A 21534-nucleotide genomic window follows, 5' to 3' on the forward strand; every position below is an offset into this window, starting at 1 on the left:
TTGCGGAGGACAATAGTGAATGCCTAGGGACCCTCCCTCTCCAAACCTGGACCTGCGGTGACCCAGTCTTAGCAAAGAACAGCACAGCCTCCAGGGGACGCCATTCTCACCCCGGGGCCCATTGGCGATGAGGGAAGCGGCCGCTGATTCAAACTTGGCGGCCCGGGTCTTCAGGAAGGCGAGGCAGGAAACACTCCGGTCTGGGCCTGGGGACCAGGGAGAGCTTGGTTGTACCCCCATCAGGCTCACAGCCCTTTCTTTCCCCCTCTCCTGCAGCTCTGCCCCCTCCACGCCCCACCGCCGGCCTGAAGCAGGAGCTGAGCACACAGCGGTGCGGGCAAGCAGGCACCCTCGCCGGTTAAGAACCAACCCAGGTAAAGGCAGGTGTGAAGGCGAACGGCCCTGGCAGCCCAGGACCCTAGGACTTTTGGAGAGAGCCAAGGATTTGGGAGACTTTGCCCGGGATTTTACAGGTCCTTCTCAAGAAGTCCCCACTCTCCAGAAATTCCTGAATTGGAATAATATGAATTAACCTTTATGTCACCTTTGACATTTACCAAGATGGAAAACCATGTGAAATCCCAGGGTTTTTTGGATTATTAGTCCCATGGCCAGATGAGGAAGTGGAGGCTTAGAAAGGTGAAAAGCTTCACTCGAGGGCATAAAGATGTTCATTTTTCCATTTACTTGTTTTTTTAGCAACATCTGTTAAATCTCTGGTATGGCCTAAGCATTGCACTGAAGGCGGTGGAGAGGGGGGAAGCAGAGAGCCAAAGCAAAGCAGAGGGCCCTCTAGGGAGAGACCTCAAACCCCGACCTTCACAGCACAGCCGAGTGTTGGAATAACCTCTAAGCCCACCACCCTGCTTCCCCCCAGCCTTCCACTCCCCATGCTAGACTTTCAGTGCCATCCACACAGGGGACACATCTGTCTCGTTTACCACTTATCTGTAATCCCCTCAGTGTTTGGTACACAGAACTCAAATACTTGCTGTAGAACAAAAATCCAACAAACTTCCTTAGATGCAAAGCTGTGAGAGCCACAAAGAACGCTGCTACGTGAGGTCGTGGGCTAGGAATTCTCTTTCTGTTTTCCTCCTTGAGTCTGTGGGCTCCATGGTACATACGTACGTTGCCCAGACTAGCGGTACAACGAATGGTCTCATGTAAATAAGGGGCCATAGAAATAATGGGGTTGGTGCTGGAGTTAAATACAAGGGGTGCTGCTCCCTGGTCTCACACTGTGAGGACACCCATGTATCAGGCTGTGAATCATTCAGCAATATTTATCTTGGCCTGACTCTGAGCTTGGCACTGTGCCATGCACCCAGGAAACCACAGTGGATATGGCAGACTCAGGCCCTGCCCTCAAGCTGTCATAGTCATGGTTACTGAGCTCTTTGGCTCAGTTTCCTCATCTATGAAGATGGGTACAATAGCACCTATCTCTCAGGGTCAATGTGAGCACTAAATGAGATAAAATGTTAAAAGCACTCAGGAAAATGACATAGAAGGCTAAATATATTATTTTTCTAGTATTTATATATTGTTATATTAATTATCTTATTAAATACTAAATACTATTTAAATTATATTTATTAAATATTATATTGTTATAATAGACAAATGTCATTATTTATAAATAAATAAATATTATTATATTGTTTTCCTAGTTAAAAAGCCTTAGTATCTAAGAACTAATAAATGAATTCAGCAAAGTAGCAGGATACGAAGTCAACACACAGTAATCAGTTGCATTTCTATATACAAATAAGGAACAATCTGAAAAGGAAATTACAAAAACAGCCCCATTTCCAGTAGCATCAAAAAGAATAAAATACTTAGGAATTAAGGAAGGGAAAGACTTGGACAATGAAAACTACAAAACATTGCTGAAAGAACTTGAAGACATAAATAAATGGAAACACATCCATGCTCATGGATTGGCAGACTTAATATTTTAAAATGTCAATTTACGCAAAACAATCTAGGGGCAACTGGGTGGTTCAGTCAGTTAAGCGTCTGCCTTTGGCTCAGGTCATGATCCCAGGGTCCTGGGATGGAGCCCCATGTCAGGCTCCCTGCTCAGCAGAGAACCTGCTTTCCCCCTCCCTCTGCCCTTCCCTCCCCTCAAATAAGCAAAATAAAATAAAACTACACAAAGCAATCTACAGACCCAATGCAAGCTCCGTGGTATCTTTTGCAGAATTAGAAAACCCATCCTAAAGTTTGTATGGAACTTCAAGGAATGCCAAACAATCTTGAAAAAGAAGAGCAAAACTGGAGGACTCACACTTCCCAATTTTAATATTTACTATAAAACTACAGTAATCAAAACAGTGGTGCTGGCATACAGACGGACATGTAGACAAATAGAAGAGAGAGCCCAAAAATGACCCCTCGCATTTACGCCAAGTGATATTTGATAAGGGTGCCAAGACTGTTCAATGGGGAAAGGACAGCCTTTTCAACAAATGGTGTGGGAAACTTGGATATCCACCTGCAAAAGAATGAAGTTGGACTCTTACCTAACACTACAAATAAAAATCAACCCAGGGTGGATAAAAGACCTAAGTGTAAAACCTAAAACAGTCAAACTCTTAGAAGAAAACAGAGGATAAAAATATCAGGACTTTGGATTTGGCAGTGATTTCTGGGATATGACACCAAAGGCACAGGTAACCAAATTTAAAATAGACAAATTGGACTTCATGAAATTTTTTTAAAAATGTGCATCAAAAGACACTACCCAGAGTAAAATGGCAACCGACAGAACGAAAGAAAATATTTGCAAATCATATATCTGATAAGGGATTAATATCCAGAATATAGAGAGAACTTCTAAAACTCAACACAAAAAACCCACAAACAACCTGATTCAAAAGTGGGCAAAGGACTGAAACAGATGGTTTTCCAAAAAAGATATACAAATGGTTGATACGCACAGGAAGAGACGCTCAGCATCACTCGTCATCAGGGAACTGCAAATCAAAACCACAGTGAGCTACCACCTCGCACCCATTCGGATGACTATTAAAAAAAGAAAGAAAAAAAAGAAAAGAACAAGTGTTGGCAAGGATGTGGAGAAATTGGGGTTCTGTGCATTCCTGGTGAGAATGTAAATTGGTGCAGCCACTGTGGAGAACAGTACGGAGGTTCCCCCCCAAATTTAAAAAAATACGGCCTGATTAAGCAATTCCACTTCTGGATACATACCCCAAATCATTGAAAAGCAGGGTCTTGAAGAGATATTTGTACACCTATGTTCATAGCAACATTATTCACAATAGCTAAAATCTGCGAGCAACCCGAGTGGCTACTGATGGGAAAATGGGTAAGCAGACTGTGGTATATCCACACAGTGGAATCTTATTCAGACTTAAAAAGGAAGTAAATTCTTTAATATGCTACAACATGGATGAACCTTGAGGACATTACACTAAGTGAAATAAGCCAGTCACAAGAAGACAAATACTCTATGATCCCACGTACAGGAAGGACTTCGAGTGGTCAGAATCACAAAAACAGAAGGTTTGTAACGGTGGTTGCACCAGCTGCAGGGAGGGGAGGATGGGGAGTTAGTGTTTAGCAGGGACAGGGTTTTAGGTGGGAATGATGAAAGGGTCTGTGGCTGGGCAGGGGTGATGGCTGCAAAGCCACGTGCATGTCGTTAGTACCATTGCCCTGTACATTGTACTGTGTGTATTTTACCAGGATAAACAAAGAAAGAGGAGGAGGGGAAGGAGGGGAAGGAGGAGAAGGAGGAGGAGGTAGGGGTAGGGGAAGGGAAAGAGGAGGGATGTGGGGTGGGTAAGGGGAGGAGGAGAAAGAAAAAGCCTTAGTTTCTCAGTGAGCCCACTGCTTTCCTGGATTTTAGCCTGGTTGAAATCTGTCCCTCTCTTTCCGTCAAATTCTTTCTCTTTGATGTCAAGGAAGATGTGACAATCCCCAATAAAAGGAAGAGTGAAGCTCAAATGTCAAAAAGTCAGCCAAAAGAATTTGTTTTCAGCTCATTTTGCTTTGCTTACACGATTGCCTTTCTCTCTCAGCTCCCTTCTCTACTAAAAATGACTTCAGAAGAACAGTCTGGACAGTTTTCCAAATAAGACTGTGACCTCTTAACCAATCCCATGTGAAAAAGACCACTGGGTTCTGGTTTGACCTTCAAGAAGAGCCAATACTGCTCTTTCCTGGAAGGGTAGGGAACTTTCACATATTTTCATCTCATTTGTGCAATGTAGAAATGTGAATTATTGGTAGCTACGGCTGGCTTTGCATTTGGGGAGCAGAAAAGGAGTTTCTCAAAGCCAGCAGTCACATAACTTTAAACACTAAATGCTCCTGCAAACGGGGTTTTAAATTAGAGCTGCTGGCTAAAAGGTCAACATTGCATTCTTGGCCAGTGACTTTATTTTCATTTTAATGGCAATGAAAATAATCATTTAGAAGGAAATGCCACCACTTTTTCCCCAAAGATTTTTAAAAGTTTTAGGCACTGGCAGAAAGAACCTCATAGAAGAATCTTTTTAAATGTTATAGTAAAGGGGGTAGGAACAGACTGGAGAGTAAGTCTACAGGTAAGAATTTCTTTTTAATCGCGTGGTGTTCAGTTTCTAGCCACTGCCTTCCAGAGTGTCTCTCAAGCACTTCAGTCCAGAGGCTGACTGCATTGCGTTACCAGTCTTTTACCTGCTGGGCATGCACAGCTTGTCTCTGAATTTAGACTGTGAGCCATTTGAAGGCAGCATCAAGCCCCACATCTCTCTCTAGTCTTTTCTATGCATCTCCCTCAAGGTTATGCTCATGGGAATGGCTCAAAGATATTTTCTGATCAAATGAGTCATTAGAGCTGTTCCTTGGCTAAGAAGTTATCAGACGCCTCAAGCTGGGGATTGCAGGGTGGGGTTCTCTGAGGGTTTGCTGGTTGGGTTTCAGGAGATGCAAGAACTCCCCAGTTTTATGTAAAATCACCAGTGCCCTCTGTCTCCCTGTTGAGGCTCCATGGGTGTGGGGTAGTGGGTCCCTCGGCTGCTGACAGATGAGTGTCTGTAGACTGCCACTTGGAAAGGAGGAGCCTGGACTCTGGAAGCAGGGCAAGGAGTGGTAGGAAGTCTTTGACTGTGTGTCCCCATGGTTTTCCATCCAGCACAGCCAGCCATGAAACTGATAGATAAGTGTGTTTTTAGAAGGGTTCATGGCTTGGAGGGAGAGGAGTGTGGTTACCAGCCCCAACACCTAGTACTGGGCCTGGCACATAGCAGGAACTCAACAGTGTGTTTTGAATGAAGACATGAATGAGCGGGCCCGTGATCACATTAGCAGAGAGAGACGGTCTTGAAGAAATGGAACGAGGGCAGAAAAATTAGGGAGAATGGATGGGAGGGTGGGGAAAAGTTTTGCAATGAAATATACAAGTAATAAGAGGCACCTGGGTGACTCAGTTGGTTGAGTGTCTGACTCTTGGTTTCAGCTCAGGTCATGAACTCAGGGTCCTGGGATGGAGCCCCACATCGGGCTCCATGCTTAGTGGGGAGTCTGCTGGAGATTCTCTCTCTCCCCCCACCCTCCCCACCCACTGCTTGTGTGTGCTTTCTGTCAAAATAAATAAATAAATGAAATCTTTAAAATACATATATGTGTATGTGTGTGTGTACACATACAAGTAATAAGGATTGATCCATGTAGCAGAGTATAGGGGGTCACGGGCAATGTGGGGACTCTAGGACCCTGGGGGCCACCCAAGGGGGCTGATGGAGAGGGTGACATAAAGACTGAGGGCACATAGCTGAGTGACACATCGGAAGATGATGTTTGAGGTGGGTTGGGAGAACAGGCTTGCTAGCTGGGCAAAAGGAGCCCGTAAAGACAGAGGGGTAAAATCGGCACTATAACAAAGCCCGACGCACTCAACAGGGGAGAGGGTGGATGGACAGTGGATGAGAAAATGCTCCCGGAGGTGGTAGGCTGGTCTGAGACAGCCTCTGATGTATGAGTGCCTGGGGATGTGGACTGAACTGGCTGGACTCTTAAACTCCCTCCCAGCTCTGGGAATATCCAGCTGACAGGTTAAACCTGAAACCAGGCTAATCCCTTCTAACTGGGAAGCTGTCCAGAACTGAGATCTCTTTAGGACATGCCAAGAAACCAAGCCTGCTGGGGCCTGTGCAGAGCAGCCATGAAGCCTACCCCTCACCGACCTTTTCTGTCTTCTGCACCATCAGAGGGGCTGGGAGTATTCAGCTTGCAGTATATGTGGCCTGAGATGACATTCCAAATAATGACCTCCCCATCATAACTGGAGGTGGCAAGAAGAAAAGGTGGGCATTGAGCCACACAGAGGATGTCCTCTTTGTGCCCATGGTTCTGAGAAAGAGACATGGAGAGAGACAGGGTAAGAAGTCAAATCACCAATCACCCCCAGCTAGCTCCCCTTCATCTGATGCCTAAGACAGAGGATGCAGATGGGTTCCTCCTTCTATGCTTGCCCACATCGAAGACTCACCTGGAAACTTGTGGCCCTGCCCCAGGGATCAGGGCATCCCTCCATGCAGGAGGCTGTGTACAGGTCAGCCAGAGAAGTGCTGTCTCTCTTTGGGTCAGTTGTATTACTTTCCCCAGGGAAGTGATACTCCTAGAAGCCTCCCGACCTCCCCATAGTACTGGCAAGCGTAGTATTTGCAAGGAGGCCTATTTGGGGCTGAAATGTTGATGGCAATGGGATAATGGAAATCAGCTCTGGCCAAGGTGGTTTGGCTTCCCAATCGCTCAGGTCTAAAATCCAGAGTGTGCTGTCCCTTGACTTGATTCCTACAGGGTTCCCATCTGCAGCTTATACATGCGATGAGGAACTGAGATCACCTACTCTCCTCGAAAGGAAGATTTGGATACAGATCCTTAAGAAAGATGAGAAACTAAAATGGAGTTTTTTTTGGTCACTATCATTTCAACTTTCTCACTGGGGTGTAGTTTCCCTGTAAAGAGGATTGGCCTCTCTTGGCATTGTCAAGATATTTTTTTTCTCCCTTTCCCTCACATTCTTTCCACAGAGTGTCCCTTGAGGACCCACCCATGTCATCTAAGATGTCCCTTCTGCCTGAAAGTGGCTGGAAAGGTGGTGGTATAAGACAGCTGGAAAAGAGAAGACGGCTGGAAAAGAGAAGGTCAATGGCTCTCTCTTTCCCACAATCTTCTGCCAAATCCTGCCTCCTTTTGTGATTTGTGACCACATACGTCTGGAATCCTCCTCCTGTGGTCCCCCACTACCTGCAGTGAGGCGTACATGCCTTAGCATGACGGTCAAGCTCTAACTTAACTTTCCAACCTCAATTTCCTCCTCAAACTTTTTATAATCCTCCAAACAACATGCTTTTCATGCTTCCCCACTTGCCACGTGCTTCCCCCTTTCCCTCATCTAGATTGCTTTCCTTACCTTGGCCTCCTGGACAAATCCTAGCACTCTTTTGATATCTTGTGTGATATTAGAGCAAAGGTAGTGGTTCCCACTTCTGGGCTTCTCCAGCATCTTATATGTTATTATAGCACCTGTTACATTGTATGTTTATTATTTCCTTAGTTTATCTCCTCACTAGTCTTTGAGATTCTGGGCCAGGAATCACATTTTATTCACAATGTATCTTTTGGACCTATCCACTAAGCACGACACTATGAAACTGTTCAAAAATACATGTTGAGTGAACTAATAGTTTAATGAATAAATGTTTGGATGAACTAACACTTCGCTGACTTGCATAATGCTCATCCTTGCAATGGCCACCTTTTCTGGGGCATTTTCTGCCTAACTTTGTTCGTTCACTCAATAATCACTAATCTGCAAACCCCAGGAAGGCAGAGATCCTGAGATGACCATTTTGCTCATCACTTCATCTTCAGTGAATAAAGCACACTTGGCCCACAATAGGGGTATATGCTAGTTGAATGAAAACAAATTAATTGCATTGCTATAAACTGGATGCTGGGCTAGGTCCTGGGAAGGTCATGGTGAAGACAGACAAGGTCTGGCTTCATGGAGTTTGTATTCTAGTGACTGCACCTTCTGGAATATTTATGGGGGTATAAGATAGGGTTGAGCCATGGCAGCTGATGGTTGGGCACAGTGACTTTTCTTTCTTAGCACTTTCTTATTGGCTTGGCATCCAGGCAATTTTGAGGAAGGTCATTCAACCCTGGGAGGCTGTAGAAAGTTGGGGGGAGGCACTCTGCTAATAAGAATCACAAGAAGTCCCCTGCTTATAGGACCCCAACAAGTCACAGGGAATATTGTCATCTCTTAGGCTCCCTGGCTGCCCAAGGATGACACAGTAATTGCATATAATTTTGCATGCCAAGCAGAGGAAGGAAGTAGATGCTTCTTGAGGAAAGTTACACCCACCACATCTTGGCTGCTATTCCTGCACTGCATGAGTGCTGGCTGAGCTCATAGAGAGCTGCATGGATTGGTTTCTGTGGCCCCATACCCCCATCTGAACACAAGGCCATCACTCTTCCTGGAGGGGAAGCAGCTGCTTGGAGCTCAGTGCTCCTGGTTCTACCTGGACCAGTCATGAATCCTATCATGACAGAGGCAGGCCCAGGAGAGTTAGGGTGAGCCTCTAAGTGAGGGATATCCTCATCATGTGCCACTGTTTGGGCTGAGAGCCAGAGAGTGGACCAGGGCTCACCAGGTCATCCTGCCAGTGTGGCTGTGGCTTCCAGAAGTGATGAAAGTCACATGGTGTATCCTGTATTCAAAGCCAAAGAGGAGACATTGTATAAGCAGTAAAATGAGCTGCCAACACACTCACAACTTCAGAGAGAAGGTGTTGGCACATTTCATAACCCTACCCCTCACCCCACCAGTGATGTAGATTTTTGAAATGTCAAAGCAAATTCCCCTAGTGCTAGTGGGAATAAAAAGCAATCCACTCTGACGTTTGGGTGATTGCATTTCAACAAATCATATGTCAACTGACAAACTCTCCTGGATGGTCTGCATAGCTTCGCCTTCATAATAAAACCCATAACTGTTGCATGTGTTCAAACAAAGCCTTCGGCTCAGGAACCTATAATACCAAAGGACGAATTCAACGTCAGGGCTTCTCAGGTAGTCATCTTTCAAATCATCTGGGGATGCAAGGCTCAGGCTGTGAAATACAGCACACCTTCAAATGAATAAAGAATTTACAATGTTTAAGGACCGTTGGAAATCCATGACCATCCAGCATAGCAAGCAGGGGAAAGAAAATGTCACAGGTAGATTTAAAACTTAGTTTCAGTCAGCATTTTCAGCTTCCCCTGTCTCTGAATCCCTTCCCCATCTCTAAGCCATAAAAATATTTTTTTTCCCATAGAGCTGCTTATGGATGGCATTTCATCTCCTCTTTCCACTTAGAGAGGGACCAGGGCCTAAAGACAGGTGGGAGGAAGAAGGAAGAAAGTAAAGGGGTGGAAAGTTGATAGAGAAGTTAACCCTCAGTTAGGGATGAGTGTGTTCAAGGTACAGCTGAAGCCCCTGCATGCTGGGGAGGAGGGAGCATGCCAACCTGTACAAGGGGTAAGACTATGAGGCAAGGCGTAGAGAGATACGCGTTCCAGGTACGGGCTGCTTTGGATTCCCGAGGATGCCCTGTATGGCTCTGATAGCTCTTCAAGCTAACACTTTGTGGTATTGCGATTTACGATAAGAAACAGGTATTTGGTCTTGGTGCCCATTTTTGGCAGATAGGTCCTAAAAGCCTTGGAATTTCTTAAGTGATGAGAGCGTGGGAGGTGTCTGAAGGTGGAGGGCAAGAAGGACAGGCTTGTGGGACTGAGCCTGTAACCTGTAGGATACAATACCATCTCTGGGTAGATGGTGTCAGGATTGAGCTGAATTATAGGACACGAGCTGGTGTCAGAGAGTTGCTTGTTGGTGTGGGAACCACCTGTCTCCCAGAATTGGGTGCAGAGTCATTACGCTTCTTCCCATAAAAGAGACAACTAGAGGGAAAAACTGAAGCATAAAAGAAAGTAAAAAAGGTTTCTTAAAGGGAGAAATGGAAGGAGGGGGATATTCTTCTGTCTATATCATGGTTTGACTTGTAATAGAGAGCAGAAGCATGAAGAATTGCTGCAAGTATTGTTTTTAGTGGGAAAAGAATTCACAGGTCGGGGGAGGAGGATAGCAGTCTGAAGCAGGGTTTCGAATACCTAATACCTAATTTTGTACATTTCACTTACAAAATACACATTTATTCTTCTGTCCCATCCAACAGCTATGATACACCTAGAACAGTAACAGAGTAGTACATTTCAGTACTTAAGCTTAGCATCTCTTCGATTTTTGCCTGCATTCAAGACCGTGGTTTAATTTTGCCCTGTCTATGTGATAAATGGAGAGAGCCAGAGCATTTTTTATGAAGAACAAGATAAAATGTGATTGGATAAATTAGGGTCAGTGTTTCCACTGGTGCTTAAGGGATCTATAATTTCCAAGATCTACAGATGCTACTCCATGCTAACCCTCCTGAGGGTTACTCAATCCTAAGAGCATGGTTGAACCATGGAGGCAAGGGCACGAACAGAATCTGGTCAGGAATTGTTTTTACTCTTAGTGTTCAGGAGAGAATTTATGGAATTTTTGACTTGTGTGTGCTGAATCTAGTCTAATTGCTCTAGTAATCTAGTCTGTGCTTTATTCCTTCAGAAAGCATTTGGTGGAGAGATACAATGTTCTCTATCTCTATCTCTAAACAGTCATAGAAATGGGCAGAGAATTGCTTCCAATATTCTAGAAGAGCCTAGTTGCCTAAATTACCATCAGGGAGCAACTGGGATCCTTGGAAATTTTTTGACACGTTTCCTTCTGGAAAATTCCCTTCACTGTCTCAGTGTCTTCCTCTAGGATAGATTTTGTATAAAAAAGATGCCTCTCTATATCCAAGCTGAATATAACTCACTTATTTTGGTTCACCTCCAAGTAGGTACAATCACAGACTTCATTTTGCTTTTCATCTAGAAAGATCACATTATCAAAGTATATTAGACATTTTTCTTTACTGGTTCTTGAATCAGTTTAAACATATTAACTCAACTAAACTGATGACTGGGGAAAACTTCAGTACTGACTTTCTAGTTTTCAGACCACAGTTAGCTGTCTTTTAAGGCATCACAGCACTGCTGGTTTCCTGCCACACTCATTGCCCTAAAAGGCTGACCCTGCCCTTGCTCAGCTCTGGAAGAGGCTTGCCTTCTGCTGACAGGACCCTACACGGTGCCCGGCACTTGCTGAGCGAGCGAGTGAGCGAACAAGTGAGTGTATGCAAGTCAAAAGCAGACCTGGAAATCACAAACTCATTACCCGGGGTGATTTTTGTCTTTTTAACTTCGACTTCATTTACAGTCTCTGGTAGTTGAAAACTGTCTGCCTCTTATCTTCCTCATAGAAGGGTGACAGGTCAGAATCGTGGAAATTCTACCAAGATCAGGCACAGCACGTGAACAAGTGGAAACAAATCACAACAACGCACAAAACAGACCAGCTTTTAGTTTGTTCATCTAGATTTTGACTTATGTGATGTTTAAAATGTTTAGAAAAGTTAAGCTCATCTAAGAACTCAGATAAATATATCGGGTAATAAAGGACCAAGTGCACGAGGCTTGGCTGGGAGCACATCTATTTATGTAAAGTATGGCTCTCCTCAGTACAAGTTTAGAGTCATTGGTAAAACAAAGTGCCAGAGGAAAAGGATGTAGGGCTGTTACATGTGTTCTAGACGCCATCTCATTCGTTTCTTCTGCACTGACAACAAATGCCCAATCTCACATCATTACGTGATGTGGACCCTTGGTAGGAAGCGACTTGCCGTGTTTCAGTGTGTGCAGACAATGTCCGTTGTTGTAGCTCCATATTTTCAGACAGCCGTCTCTGCCCCCGTGATTAACTTAGGAAACAGTCTCCTGTCAGGAAGTCATGTCAGAGATCTCACTGATTAATGGTTGAAGAGACTGAAGAAGATACTTACCTTCTTCCACTGGTGTCAAAGGTCAGACATGTGATTCCAGCACTGCCATGAGCCCCAATGAATCCAGACAACAGCCTTCCTGTTTCAAAGTCCCACACTTTTACCACCTGTATCCAGAAGTTGAAAAATAAATGACCCAGAGATAATGGCTATCAAATTAAAGGGAATTTGCCTTTAGAAGTCTAGTGTCTTAGATAAAAAAGATGAAAATTTACCCTGAAAGTATCCATCTGTATATCCAATGGCTTACTTCAATGTGTTCATTTGCTGGGGCTGCATAACAAAATACCACAGAGTGGGGGACTTAACAATGGACATTTAGTTTCCTATGGTTCTGGAAGCTGGGAGTCCGAGATCAAGTTGCTGGCCGGTTTGGTTTCTTTTGAGACGCCTCTTCTTGGCTCACAAATGACCACCTTCTGGTTGTGTCCTCACATGGTCTTTCCCCTGTGCGTGCACTCCCAGGGTCTTTCTATGTGTCCAAATTTCCTCTTGTTATAGAGACACCAGTCAGATTGTCAGCGTCCACCCTAACATCCTCGTTTTAGTTTAATGCCCTCTTTAAAGGCTCTATCACCAAATATAGCCACATTCTGAGCTGCTGGGGTTAGGACTTCAACATACGAATTTTGGGGGAACACAATTTATCTGTAACACTCAGTGAGAAGATTAGAAAATTTAGAAATCTTTGGATAAAAATCTCCTGACTACCTAGGCTCAGAGGAATAGGTGTGGATTGAATTTTGAGCAGCAAAATTTATTCGGCACCAAGGCAAAGCTGAGTGAGAAAGATGGCCTGTTTGGAGGGAAGGACATGTCTTCTAAACCCTCAGCTTTTTTTTTTTTCACTTTCTTATGACAGAAATGTTCTTTTTTTTCATTACAGTACATCATTTCCTACAGTACATCCTTAGTTTCTGATGTAGTGTTCCATGATTTATTGTTTGCGTATAACACCCAGTGCTCCATGCAATACGTGCCCCCCTTAATACCCATCCCCGGGCTAACCCATCCCTCTACCCCCCTCTCCTCTAAAACCCTCAGTTTGTTTCCAGGAGTCCATAGTCTCGCGTGGTTCATTTCCCCTTCTGTTTACGCCCCTTCATTTTTCCCTTCCTTCTACCGATCTCCCTGCTATTCCTTATGTTCCACAAATGAGTGAAACTTAAGATTTCGCTCAGTCCAGCTAGTTCCAGTCTTGGAATTGCTTTGTTTCAGCCCCATCCCTTGAGCAACCTTGAATGAGAATCATCTGTAAAGGGAGTGGAGTGGCGTCTTTCATGACTTCGGGTAGGTAAGTGCCCACCCTAAGGACAGCGTCCTCTGGGGCAGACTTTCTGGAGCCTGCCCCCAAAGGCAGTGACAGTGTGGGAGGAGAAATGCTTGAGGACACCACTCTTTCTCTGAACTACTGTTTGTTCCTTTTAGTCTTTCACTTTGTAAAAGAGGCTGCTCCATCGACATAGAGAAACTTCCAGGTCTCTCAATCCAGAAACCAGAAGGCATGCTCTCACTGGTGTTGATTTCAAGTACCTGAGGTGAGATTTTTGTAGTGTACACTTTGCTTCCTTCCCCTCTGTCTTCTTACAATGTCAGGGTCTACAGCTCACGTGCACCCATTTGTTCTCCTTAATATTGCAATAGACCCTTAGCATTACTGGGCTTTACTCTAGTTATTCCGACATTTGCAAACATCCCAAAGTTCCACAACATGCAATGATTTGTAATATGGTTGAGGTCCAGAACTGAATGAAATACCAGTCGGCATGGAAGAATGAGCAGAAGGGCCTAGAGTGAGGAAGATAGCCCTGGATCGACACCCAAAGGAGACATCCTCCCTGTGGACCTGTCTTCCTGTGAAGTGATTAAACAGTCACACGTTTGTTCCATAAAAAGAAATTCCCCTAAGAACACCACCTGCTACTGCAGGTAATGGGAGTGAAAAGATTGAAGCGAGCAATTAAAATATCTTTAAAAATGACTTTAGGGTTCTATTTATAATCAAGAGAAGTCTAAACTTGCTATTTATCCTCTTTAGGTGCATTGTAGAGGGGATTTCATGCCCTAGCAGGGCTCCTCTAAGAATTTCCTTGCCCCAAGCGATTCTTCCTTTTGAAGTTCCCATTCAATTAAACATATTAAAATGCAACCACATCCCAAATGAAATATAATTTTACTATTAAATTTTAAAATATTTACAAATGTTTATTGTTTTTGCTTTATTTGCTCTGTTGATGAAAAATTATCGTTATTCTTAAAAAGTAAACTTCCATATTACATATAACTGGGTATGTGGATGTGTGAAAGTTGCAGTTCCCATGTCACGCATTGAAAACATTTAATTGCATATTTATTAGTTTGCAAGGTGCCCTTTTCAAGCATTTTCAGAAGCATTGGAAGTTGGTGGTCCCTAGCACTCTGCTATGCAACTCGAAGAATAAAATGTGGTGTAGTGGTATTCATAACTTTAAGCATCATGAAGATCTTGGCCTACATTCTCTCCTCCACAAATATAGGCTGCAATGTGGCTTAGATGCTGTGGATCGTGACAGTGAGCACGTGTTGTAAAGATTTCACACAGATCTGCAAGGTGAGCAAATACTCAAATTGATAACTCGATTCAGTACGTATCTGAGAGTTTATTACCAGCGTGTGCCTAATACAGTGAGAGCTAGAGAGTATTTATATCTCAATTCAACATCTCCTTACCACCCACAGGCAGGGAAGATATGCATATCAAAAGTAATGCTATTGAAGGAGGCTGACTGTGTTAGCAAGAATTAGGAGCCCAAATGCTAATGGAGCCCTTCATTCTGCCTAGGTGTGGGAGGGATCTAGAGACTTTTCTCAGAGGAGCTGATATCCAGAGTTGTGCACTGAAGAATAAGAAGGGGTTTGACAGATTAAGAAGGAAGAGGGAAACACAGATGAGCTGCTTGTTCCCCTCAGTGCCTGCCGAATGATTAGAGACTCAAGGCTCACGTGTGTGAAACAAAGCAGGACAAGTGAGAACTGAATCCAGCAGCACATGGGAGGCTCCGACTTGGGTGGTCAAGAAGAGGGAGGTGCCTGTATGAGTCCAGGGCAGTGAAGACAAGTTTTGTGGAAGAGCTAGCACTTGAGTTGGACCTTGAGGGACTGTTGAGGTGTGTAAGAGAAGAGGAGGAAGGAGGACACTCCAGGGTGGAGATGGGAAGAAGTTGAACAGGGCCAGGGACAGGCCGGTGCAGGATGCTGAGACCAGAAGTTTGGCGTCTTTGGAGTCACAGGCGATTCTGATAAATCTGGAGGGAAAATGCTTCTTGATAAGTATCAGCCCAAACTATGCAGGAATCTACCTTCTTTGAGATGAACTGCGACTGAGTCATCATAAAACATTTTTGGTCAACAGACCAAATAATCTATTTCTTTCAATACTTAATAAAACCATGGTGATGACTAATCTCTGAAACAAGGACTGGCAAGAACATATGCAAAGACAACCGAATCTCACTGGGAGTGAAGCCAAAGTGAGTGTGAACATGAAGAAGATAGGTCCAGAATCCAGGCTGTGGTGCCCCCCGGGCTATAAAACCTAAAGACAGGGTGTGCCAGGCAATTGCAGGAAGAAGGAAAGAGGGCGCAGCCAGGTGGCCTGGGACACTGGCTTGTAATGCCAGAGCCTAGGCCAGTGATTCAGAAAGTGATTGAACTGATACATTAGGAGATGTCAGGCCACTTAAGCATCTTGAGTGTACTTGAGATGTGCCCCCCATTAGCTCAAGGACAGAAGTACATAAGTTATGGGATGTGCTCTTGCTCCTTATTCAAGGAGCACCGGTTATGTCCCCTCCTGTGGACCAGACTCTGTGTCACTCATCGAGGAGGGGGCCAGTATGATCCTTGAAAGCTCCAGCGAAAGGGGAAATGGACATGGAATGCTCCATACCCTCAGCTCCAGATTAGAGTTACAAGGTAGGGAATAGGGTTGTATTAATCATCCTACACCACTATGATATCATATCATTCCTTAGTACCGGATGGGACTTCCAAACAGCTCACACTACAAGCCACTGGGAAACTGTGAGCTCTTCTACCCAGCTTTCAAAGAAGAGTGTCCAAACAGTACTTGATAAATAGTAGAGTTGAAGAATTCTAGTAGAATTCTTAACCTCCAGGGACAGATGTCCCCAGAACATTCTGCTCAGCTCCAAGGTGAGGACGATGGGACTGTGCCCACACTCACAAATACATCATTGCTAAAGAAAGCAAGAGTCGATACTTACAGATGCCTCGGAGCAGCTGACCACCTGCCTGAAGGCTGGGTTGTAGCGGTGGCACACCACAGGCTCTTGGTGGGAGACCACCAGGTAAGGCTCCGGCGGAGATCTTGCTCATGAAAAACAGAAAGGATGAAAACCTGAACCGAATGTATGACATGGATACTGTGGATGAGGCATCTATTGCTTTATTAAGAAAAGTTAAGAGGACAGGAACACCTGGTTGGCTCAGGAGGTTAAGAATATGACTCCTGGTTTTGGCTCAAGTCATGATCTCAGGGTCGTGATCTCAGGGGCATGAGATTGAGGCTCCCTGCCCCACCTCCTGTTGGGCTCCAGGCTCAGCATGGAGTCTGCTCAAGATTCTCTCTCTCCCCCGCCCCCGCCTCCACCTCTCCTCCCACGCTTGCGTGATCTCTCTCTCTCTTTCAAATGAAGAAATAAACATCTTTAAAGGAAAAAAGGTTAAGAGGATAAAAATGGGTCTGTGACCTTGGACAGATTGTTTAACTGCTGAAAACTCTCTTTCTTATCTCTTAAGTGGGGATAATGGTATCTACTTTAAAGGGTTGTTTTGAGGATTCGTTGAGAAAACCTATACAATGTCCTTCCCACAGACCCTCACACAGCATAATTGGTATTCAGTGAGCATGATACCACATGTCTCCTATTTAGGGCAGGAGGAGTGTGATTTCTTAAGGCTACACAGTGGACCTTCTTCCCTATGAATTTACATCTTCCCTCAAACAAACACCAGCGGTAACATCCCGTCCCTAGTCTTCGAGCCTTAAGGGCAGCGCTTCTCACTCACAGTAGGGACAAGGCCATGCAGCATGCTTCCCATGGCACCCCAGGGCCAAGGGCGCCCCTCTGTACTTGGGCTTGGTCCCGTGTGCCCCCTCTGTGAAGACAGCGCGCAGAAGGGATAGCTCTAGGAGTTACGCAATCCAGTTGCTTTGCACTCATTTCCTCATCTGTTAAATGGAACCCCATAGAAATTTTGTGAGGAGTAAGTGAGGAAAAGGATGTCAAATGTCTGGAAAAGTCTGGTGAGCGGGGGACACTTAATAAATGAATGTTGGTTGTCAGTACCACCGCTCTGTCCTCTCTCCTGATGGTCCCTCCAGTGCTCGGCCCCAAGGCTCAGCCGCTAATAGAGATTCCGTGGATCTGAAATCTCCGGCTTAGTGCCAGACTGTTCCCAGTGGGAGGAATCTTTTTCAAGGAAGAATGGCATTGGCAGAAGGACGATGAGCACTTTCCCATGAATGGTCTCTGGACTGCTCTGAGGGGAAGTCTGGCCTGTGGGGAAGGAGAAGGGAAGGGTGTGGGAGACACAGTCCCAGAAAGAAAGTGCTAGGCCTGGAGCCAGAGCCTCCTGGGGTTCCCTACACCCCTTCCCCAACACCGGGAGGAAGGCACTGAGTCTCCCTGCTTCACAGATGAGGACACTACCAGAAGGCTAAGAAGGACCAGCTAACGAGATCAAGATCACAAGGTTCCCTGCGACAGAGCAGGGACGGGCAGACATCATGTGACTCCTAAGCGTTGGCACTAGAGATGGGGGCTGTTCTAGCCACGAGGTGGAATTTCAGTCACTTTGCTTAAAAAAAAAAAAAGGAAAATCAATCTAACAGGTTGTTTTTCTACACACGGACTCCACGTAGAACAAACAGCCGTTGGACCGACTGCAGTCCCGTCTTTCAGCAGGTTGCTTTGGTATCCTGAGCGGGGAGCTCACACTTGCACGCCTGGCAGTATCGATGACCACGCAGTCATTCTGCCAGGTGCTCCCCATCCCTGCGAGCCTTCCCATGGCCTCAGGGGAAACGTTAGGAAGGGTGGGTACAGGCACAGGCAGCAACCTTACGTTCTGGACTTCTCAGTAGAGTTTTCATGCTGTGAAATCTGATCACCTTTCTGTAAGGTTAATTCTTTCTTTTTTTGTAAGATTTATTCATTTGACAGAGAGAGATACAGCGAGAGAGGGACAGGGGGAGTGGGAGAGGGAGAAGCAGGCTTCCCGCTGAGCAGGGAGCCCGATGCAGGGCTGGATCCCAGGACCCTGGGTTCATGACCTGAGCTGAAGGCAGACGCTTAACACCTAAGGCACACCCAGGTGCCCCTGTAAAGTTAATTCTTGATCTGTGATTTAATCACCGAACACAGTAAATATATTTAAGGTTCTTCTTATGCATATGTTCATAAATCTTTTTAAAAGATTTTATTTATTTATTTGACAGGGTGAGAGAGAGAGAGTGAGCGCACAAGCAGTGGGAGAGGCAGGCAGAGGGAGAGAGAGACTAGCAGGGAGCCCAACACGGGGCTCAAGCCCAGGACCCTCGGATAAGGATCTGAGCCGAAGGCAGACGCTTAACTGGCTGAGCCACCCAGGCACCCGACACAATTTTTTTTTAAAAACCCACTTTCCGAGACAGTATGCCATCATTTTTGGCTCAGGAAATCCAGTTGTCATTATCATATAGATGGGATGTGAACCCTGCAAACCACAATATTCAGCCTAATCCTTCTCTGCCTCCTTTCCCTAGTTTTCAAAGACTACGGATTTGGGATCTGTCATCCTGCCGAACAGTGAGGGGAAAAGCTGCAGGCAGGAATGAGGAATGTACTTATGTCAGGGCAGCAAGTGGCGGTAAATGGGTGGGGGAGATAATCATAGGCCATATTTGAACCGTGAGGCTCTAATTATGTTCCTCGTTTTAGTATGGAGAGGGCCTGAAAGTTCTCAAAGCAGAGGTGATGTGCCCTGCCAGCCCTGCCAAGACCAAGGGCAGGGGTATGACTTACCCCAAGACCACTGGACCCAGGGAGGCAGAGCCCATTCTCTCTACTGCTCACAGGTACCTCGTAGGAGCTCTGCAGGCTCTGGAGAAGGAAGACTAGACAATGTGCCTCCCATTGTTTAATTAAACACACAAACAAATTAAGCTCTCCTTCCCATTCAATGTCTCAGACAGACTTCTGCCCTTCCGGTGGGAGGAGCCGCACACAGGGGAAGGCATGGGGCCAGGCATCCTGAGAGAGGCCTTCTAGTCCCAGCTCTGCTCCTTACTCCCTGCTTGACCTTGGGCAATTCATTCCCTTCTCCAGGCTTCTGTTTGCTTATTTGTAAAACTGCAGCATTGCACTGGGTGACCTGTGAGTGCCCAGGAGGCAGGATTTAAACTCTCCAGTAAGACCAGGCGGTCTCAGCCTAGCAAGCCAGGGACAGGCACTGAAGTGGACATTCATGCTAAGGGTCAATGACCTCCCTGAGTGTGGAAAAGGCAACCAGGCGCCCTCTTTCCTGGCCGAGGAGGAAATGAAATGTGGCCTGGTGAAGGCGTGCCAAGGAACATTTGCAAAGGAATCAGGGAGACGGGTCTTGAAGGCATTCAAGCTCCCTGATATGGAGGCCCTGGGCAGGAAAAGCCCACTAGGGGACCTTCCATAAGGACCTGTCCCATCACGGCGGCTTGTGCTGTCCTTGAATGGCTACCTTGCTGTAGGGACAGGGTCTCACACGTGGCCCACTGCTGCAGCAGTTAAAAGCCCCCAGGGCTCCTTGGACAATTCTCTGTAGAGGTAAGGCCAGTGGGTCGATAAGGGCCCAAGAGGTACATTCCAGACTTTTGGATAATCTACGGAGGTGGTGCTGGAGCAATTAATGGGAAATGTTCAAGGGAGCTCACCAAATACATACTGCAAGATAAAGACATGGGGGCATATAGCTCAGGAGCTCACCCAGAGATCTTAACTGTGGATGGTTCCAGAGAAGGTTGCAAGCAGCTCACTGGGCCCTGCTGTACCCTCTAGAGGACTGACAGCTTGGGGCCAAGAGAATAACCTCATACCTCAGTCTCAGGTGTAGGAGTGCAACGGTGTCAGTGGCCACACACAGGGCTCTGGAGTGGGGGAGATAGAGGCAGGCTGCAAACTCCCCTTAATACCGCTGGCTTTGGAGGAGACGGTAAACAAGCAGCTGTCGGTCTCTAGATCCCAGATCTGAGAAGGGAATGAGGAAAAGAGTAATTGGAGGTCTTGATCAGGCTGCTTTGCTCTGTTTCCAAAGCTGTCACCTGTTGCGGGGGTCTGGTTAGGACTGTCCAAAGTTTAAACCCTGCCTTGCTTCCCCCTCGCCAAAAGGAAACATGTTAAAAGGGCTTCCTTCTCCTCTATCCTTTGTAAAGGAAGCAGAAAGGCAGGCCCTTGTTCCTGAGCCCCTCTGCCATGCTGGAGCTGCCCAAGAAGCGGAGATACCTCTGGCCAAGCTACCCTGGAGCTGAGCTTCACCCCCCACCACGAGGAGCGGCCAGTGGCTTCTCCTCTCCTGGACCCTCTTTCACAGTGGAGGTTTGGTATCATGGGTCTGATGTGTGCAAAGAGCTACCTCTATCCCCCAGATATGTTCCCATTTCTTAATACAGTTCCTCAAAACCAGCCACGGGGGAGAGATTTGGAGGGTTCAGGGAACAAACTTCAGCGTTGCTATTGGTTAAGGACATGGAGGTCCAGAACCCCCTGCCTGGGTTGGAATCCAGGCCAAATTACCATACTCCCTTTCCCTCCGTTTCTTCATCTATAAAATAGGGTGACTAATAATAATACCTATCTTACAGGATTTAAAATCCTAGGGATTTTCAAATATTTATACAAAATAGTGTTTAGCATTGCTGCTAGGCCATGGTGCAATGGTATATGATTAGAGTGATAATATTATGGTTGATCATTTATTAGGATTATTATGTAAGCCATGCTATGGGTCTTGTATTATTTTAAGGGACTGTGATCTGAAGAGAGCTGCAAGGGATGGCCACATCCCTGGGGAAGAGCAGATGGGCCAAGTGTAAAACGGGGAAGAGAGAATCGTCACAAAGACAGCCGTTGCTTAGTGAGCTGACAAGTGCCAGGCATTGTGTTAAATGCTTTCCATGCATTGTTTCCTTTACTCTGTTATGGGTTGAATTGTGTCCTCCCCCAAAATTTGTATGTTGAAAACGCCCAGTATTTCAGTGTGCCCTTCTTTGGAAATAGTGTTGTTGCTAGTGCAATTAGTTAAGAGGAGGTCAAGCTGGAGTAGGATAGGTCCCCCAAGACAATATGACTGGTGTCCTTGTAAGAAGGGGAAATCCAGAGACAGACACAGAAAGAGGGAGAAGACCATGTGACGATGAAGGCAGGTGTCAGACTGATGCTTCTATAAGCCAAAAAATGCCAAAGGCTGCCAGCAAACCACCGGAAGCTGCGGCACGGAACAAACTCTCCCTCAGCCTCAG

The 21534-nt window shown here is 45.8% G+C and overlaps 1 protein-coding gene across 1 annotated transcript in view; it reads right to left on the reverse strand.

Moving 5' to 3' along the window:
- The window catches only part of LOC123791803 (cilia- and flagella-associated protein 337-like), a 121285-nt gene that overhangs the window by 13347 nt on the left and 86404 nt on the right, over positions 1 to 21534 (reverse strand). Inside the window, 10 exon segments of the mRNA XM_087864916.1 lie at positions 111 to 206; positions 6198 to 6363; positions 8679 to 8738; positions 10216 to 10261; positions 10935 to 10989; positions 11841 to 11934; positions 11996 to 12106; positions 16265 to 16367; positions 20113 to 20194; positions 20197 to 20263. Of these exon segments, the coding sequence (XP_087721042.1) occupies positions 111 to 206; positions 6198 to 6363; positions 8679 to 8738; positions 10216 to 10261; positions 10935 to 10989; positions 11841 to 11934; positions 11996 to 12106; positions 16265 to 16367; positions 20113 to 20194; positions 20197 to 20263 (880 nt within the window).

This window comes from Ursus americanus, chromosome 10 (assembly GCF_024610735.1).
Source record: "Ursus americanus isolate L20-20 chromosome 10, mUrsAme1.1.p, whole genome shotgun sequence".
Classification (NCBI taxonomy): domain Eukaryota; kingdom Metazoa; phylum Chordata; class Mammalia; order Carnivora; family Ursidae; genus Ursus; species Ursus americanus.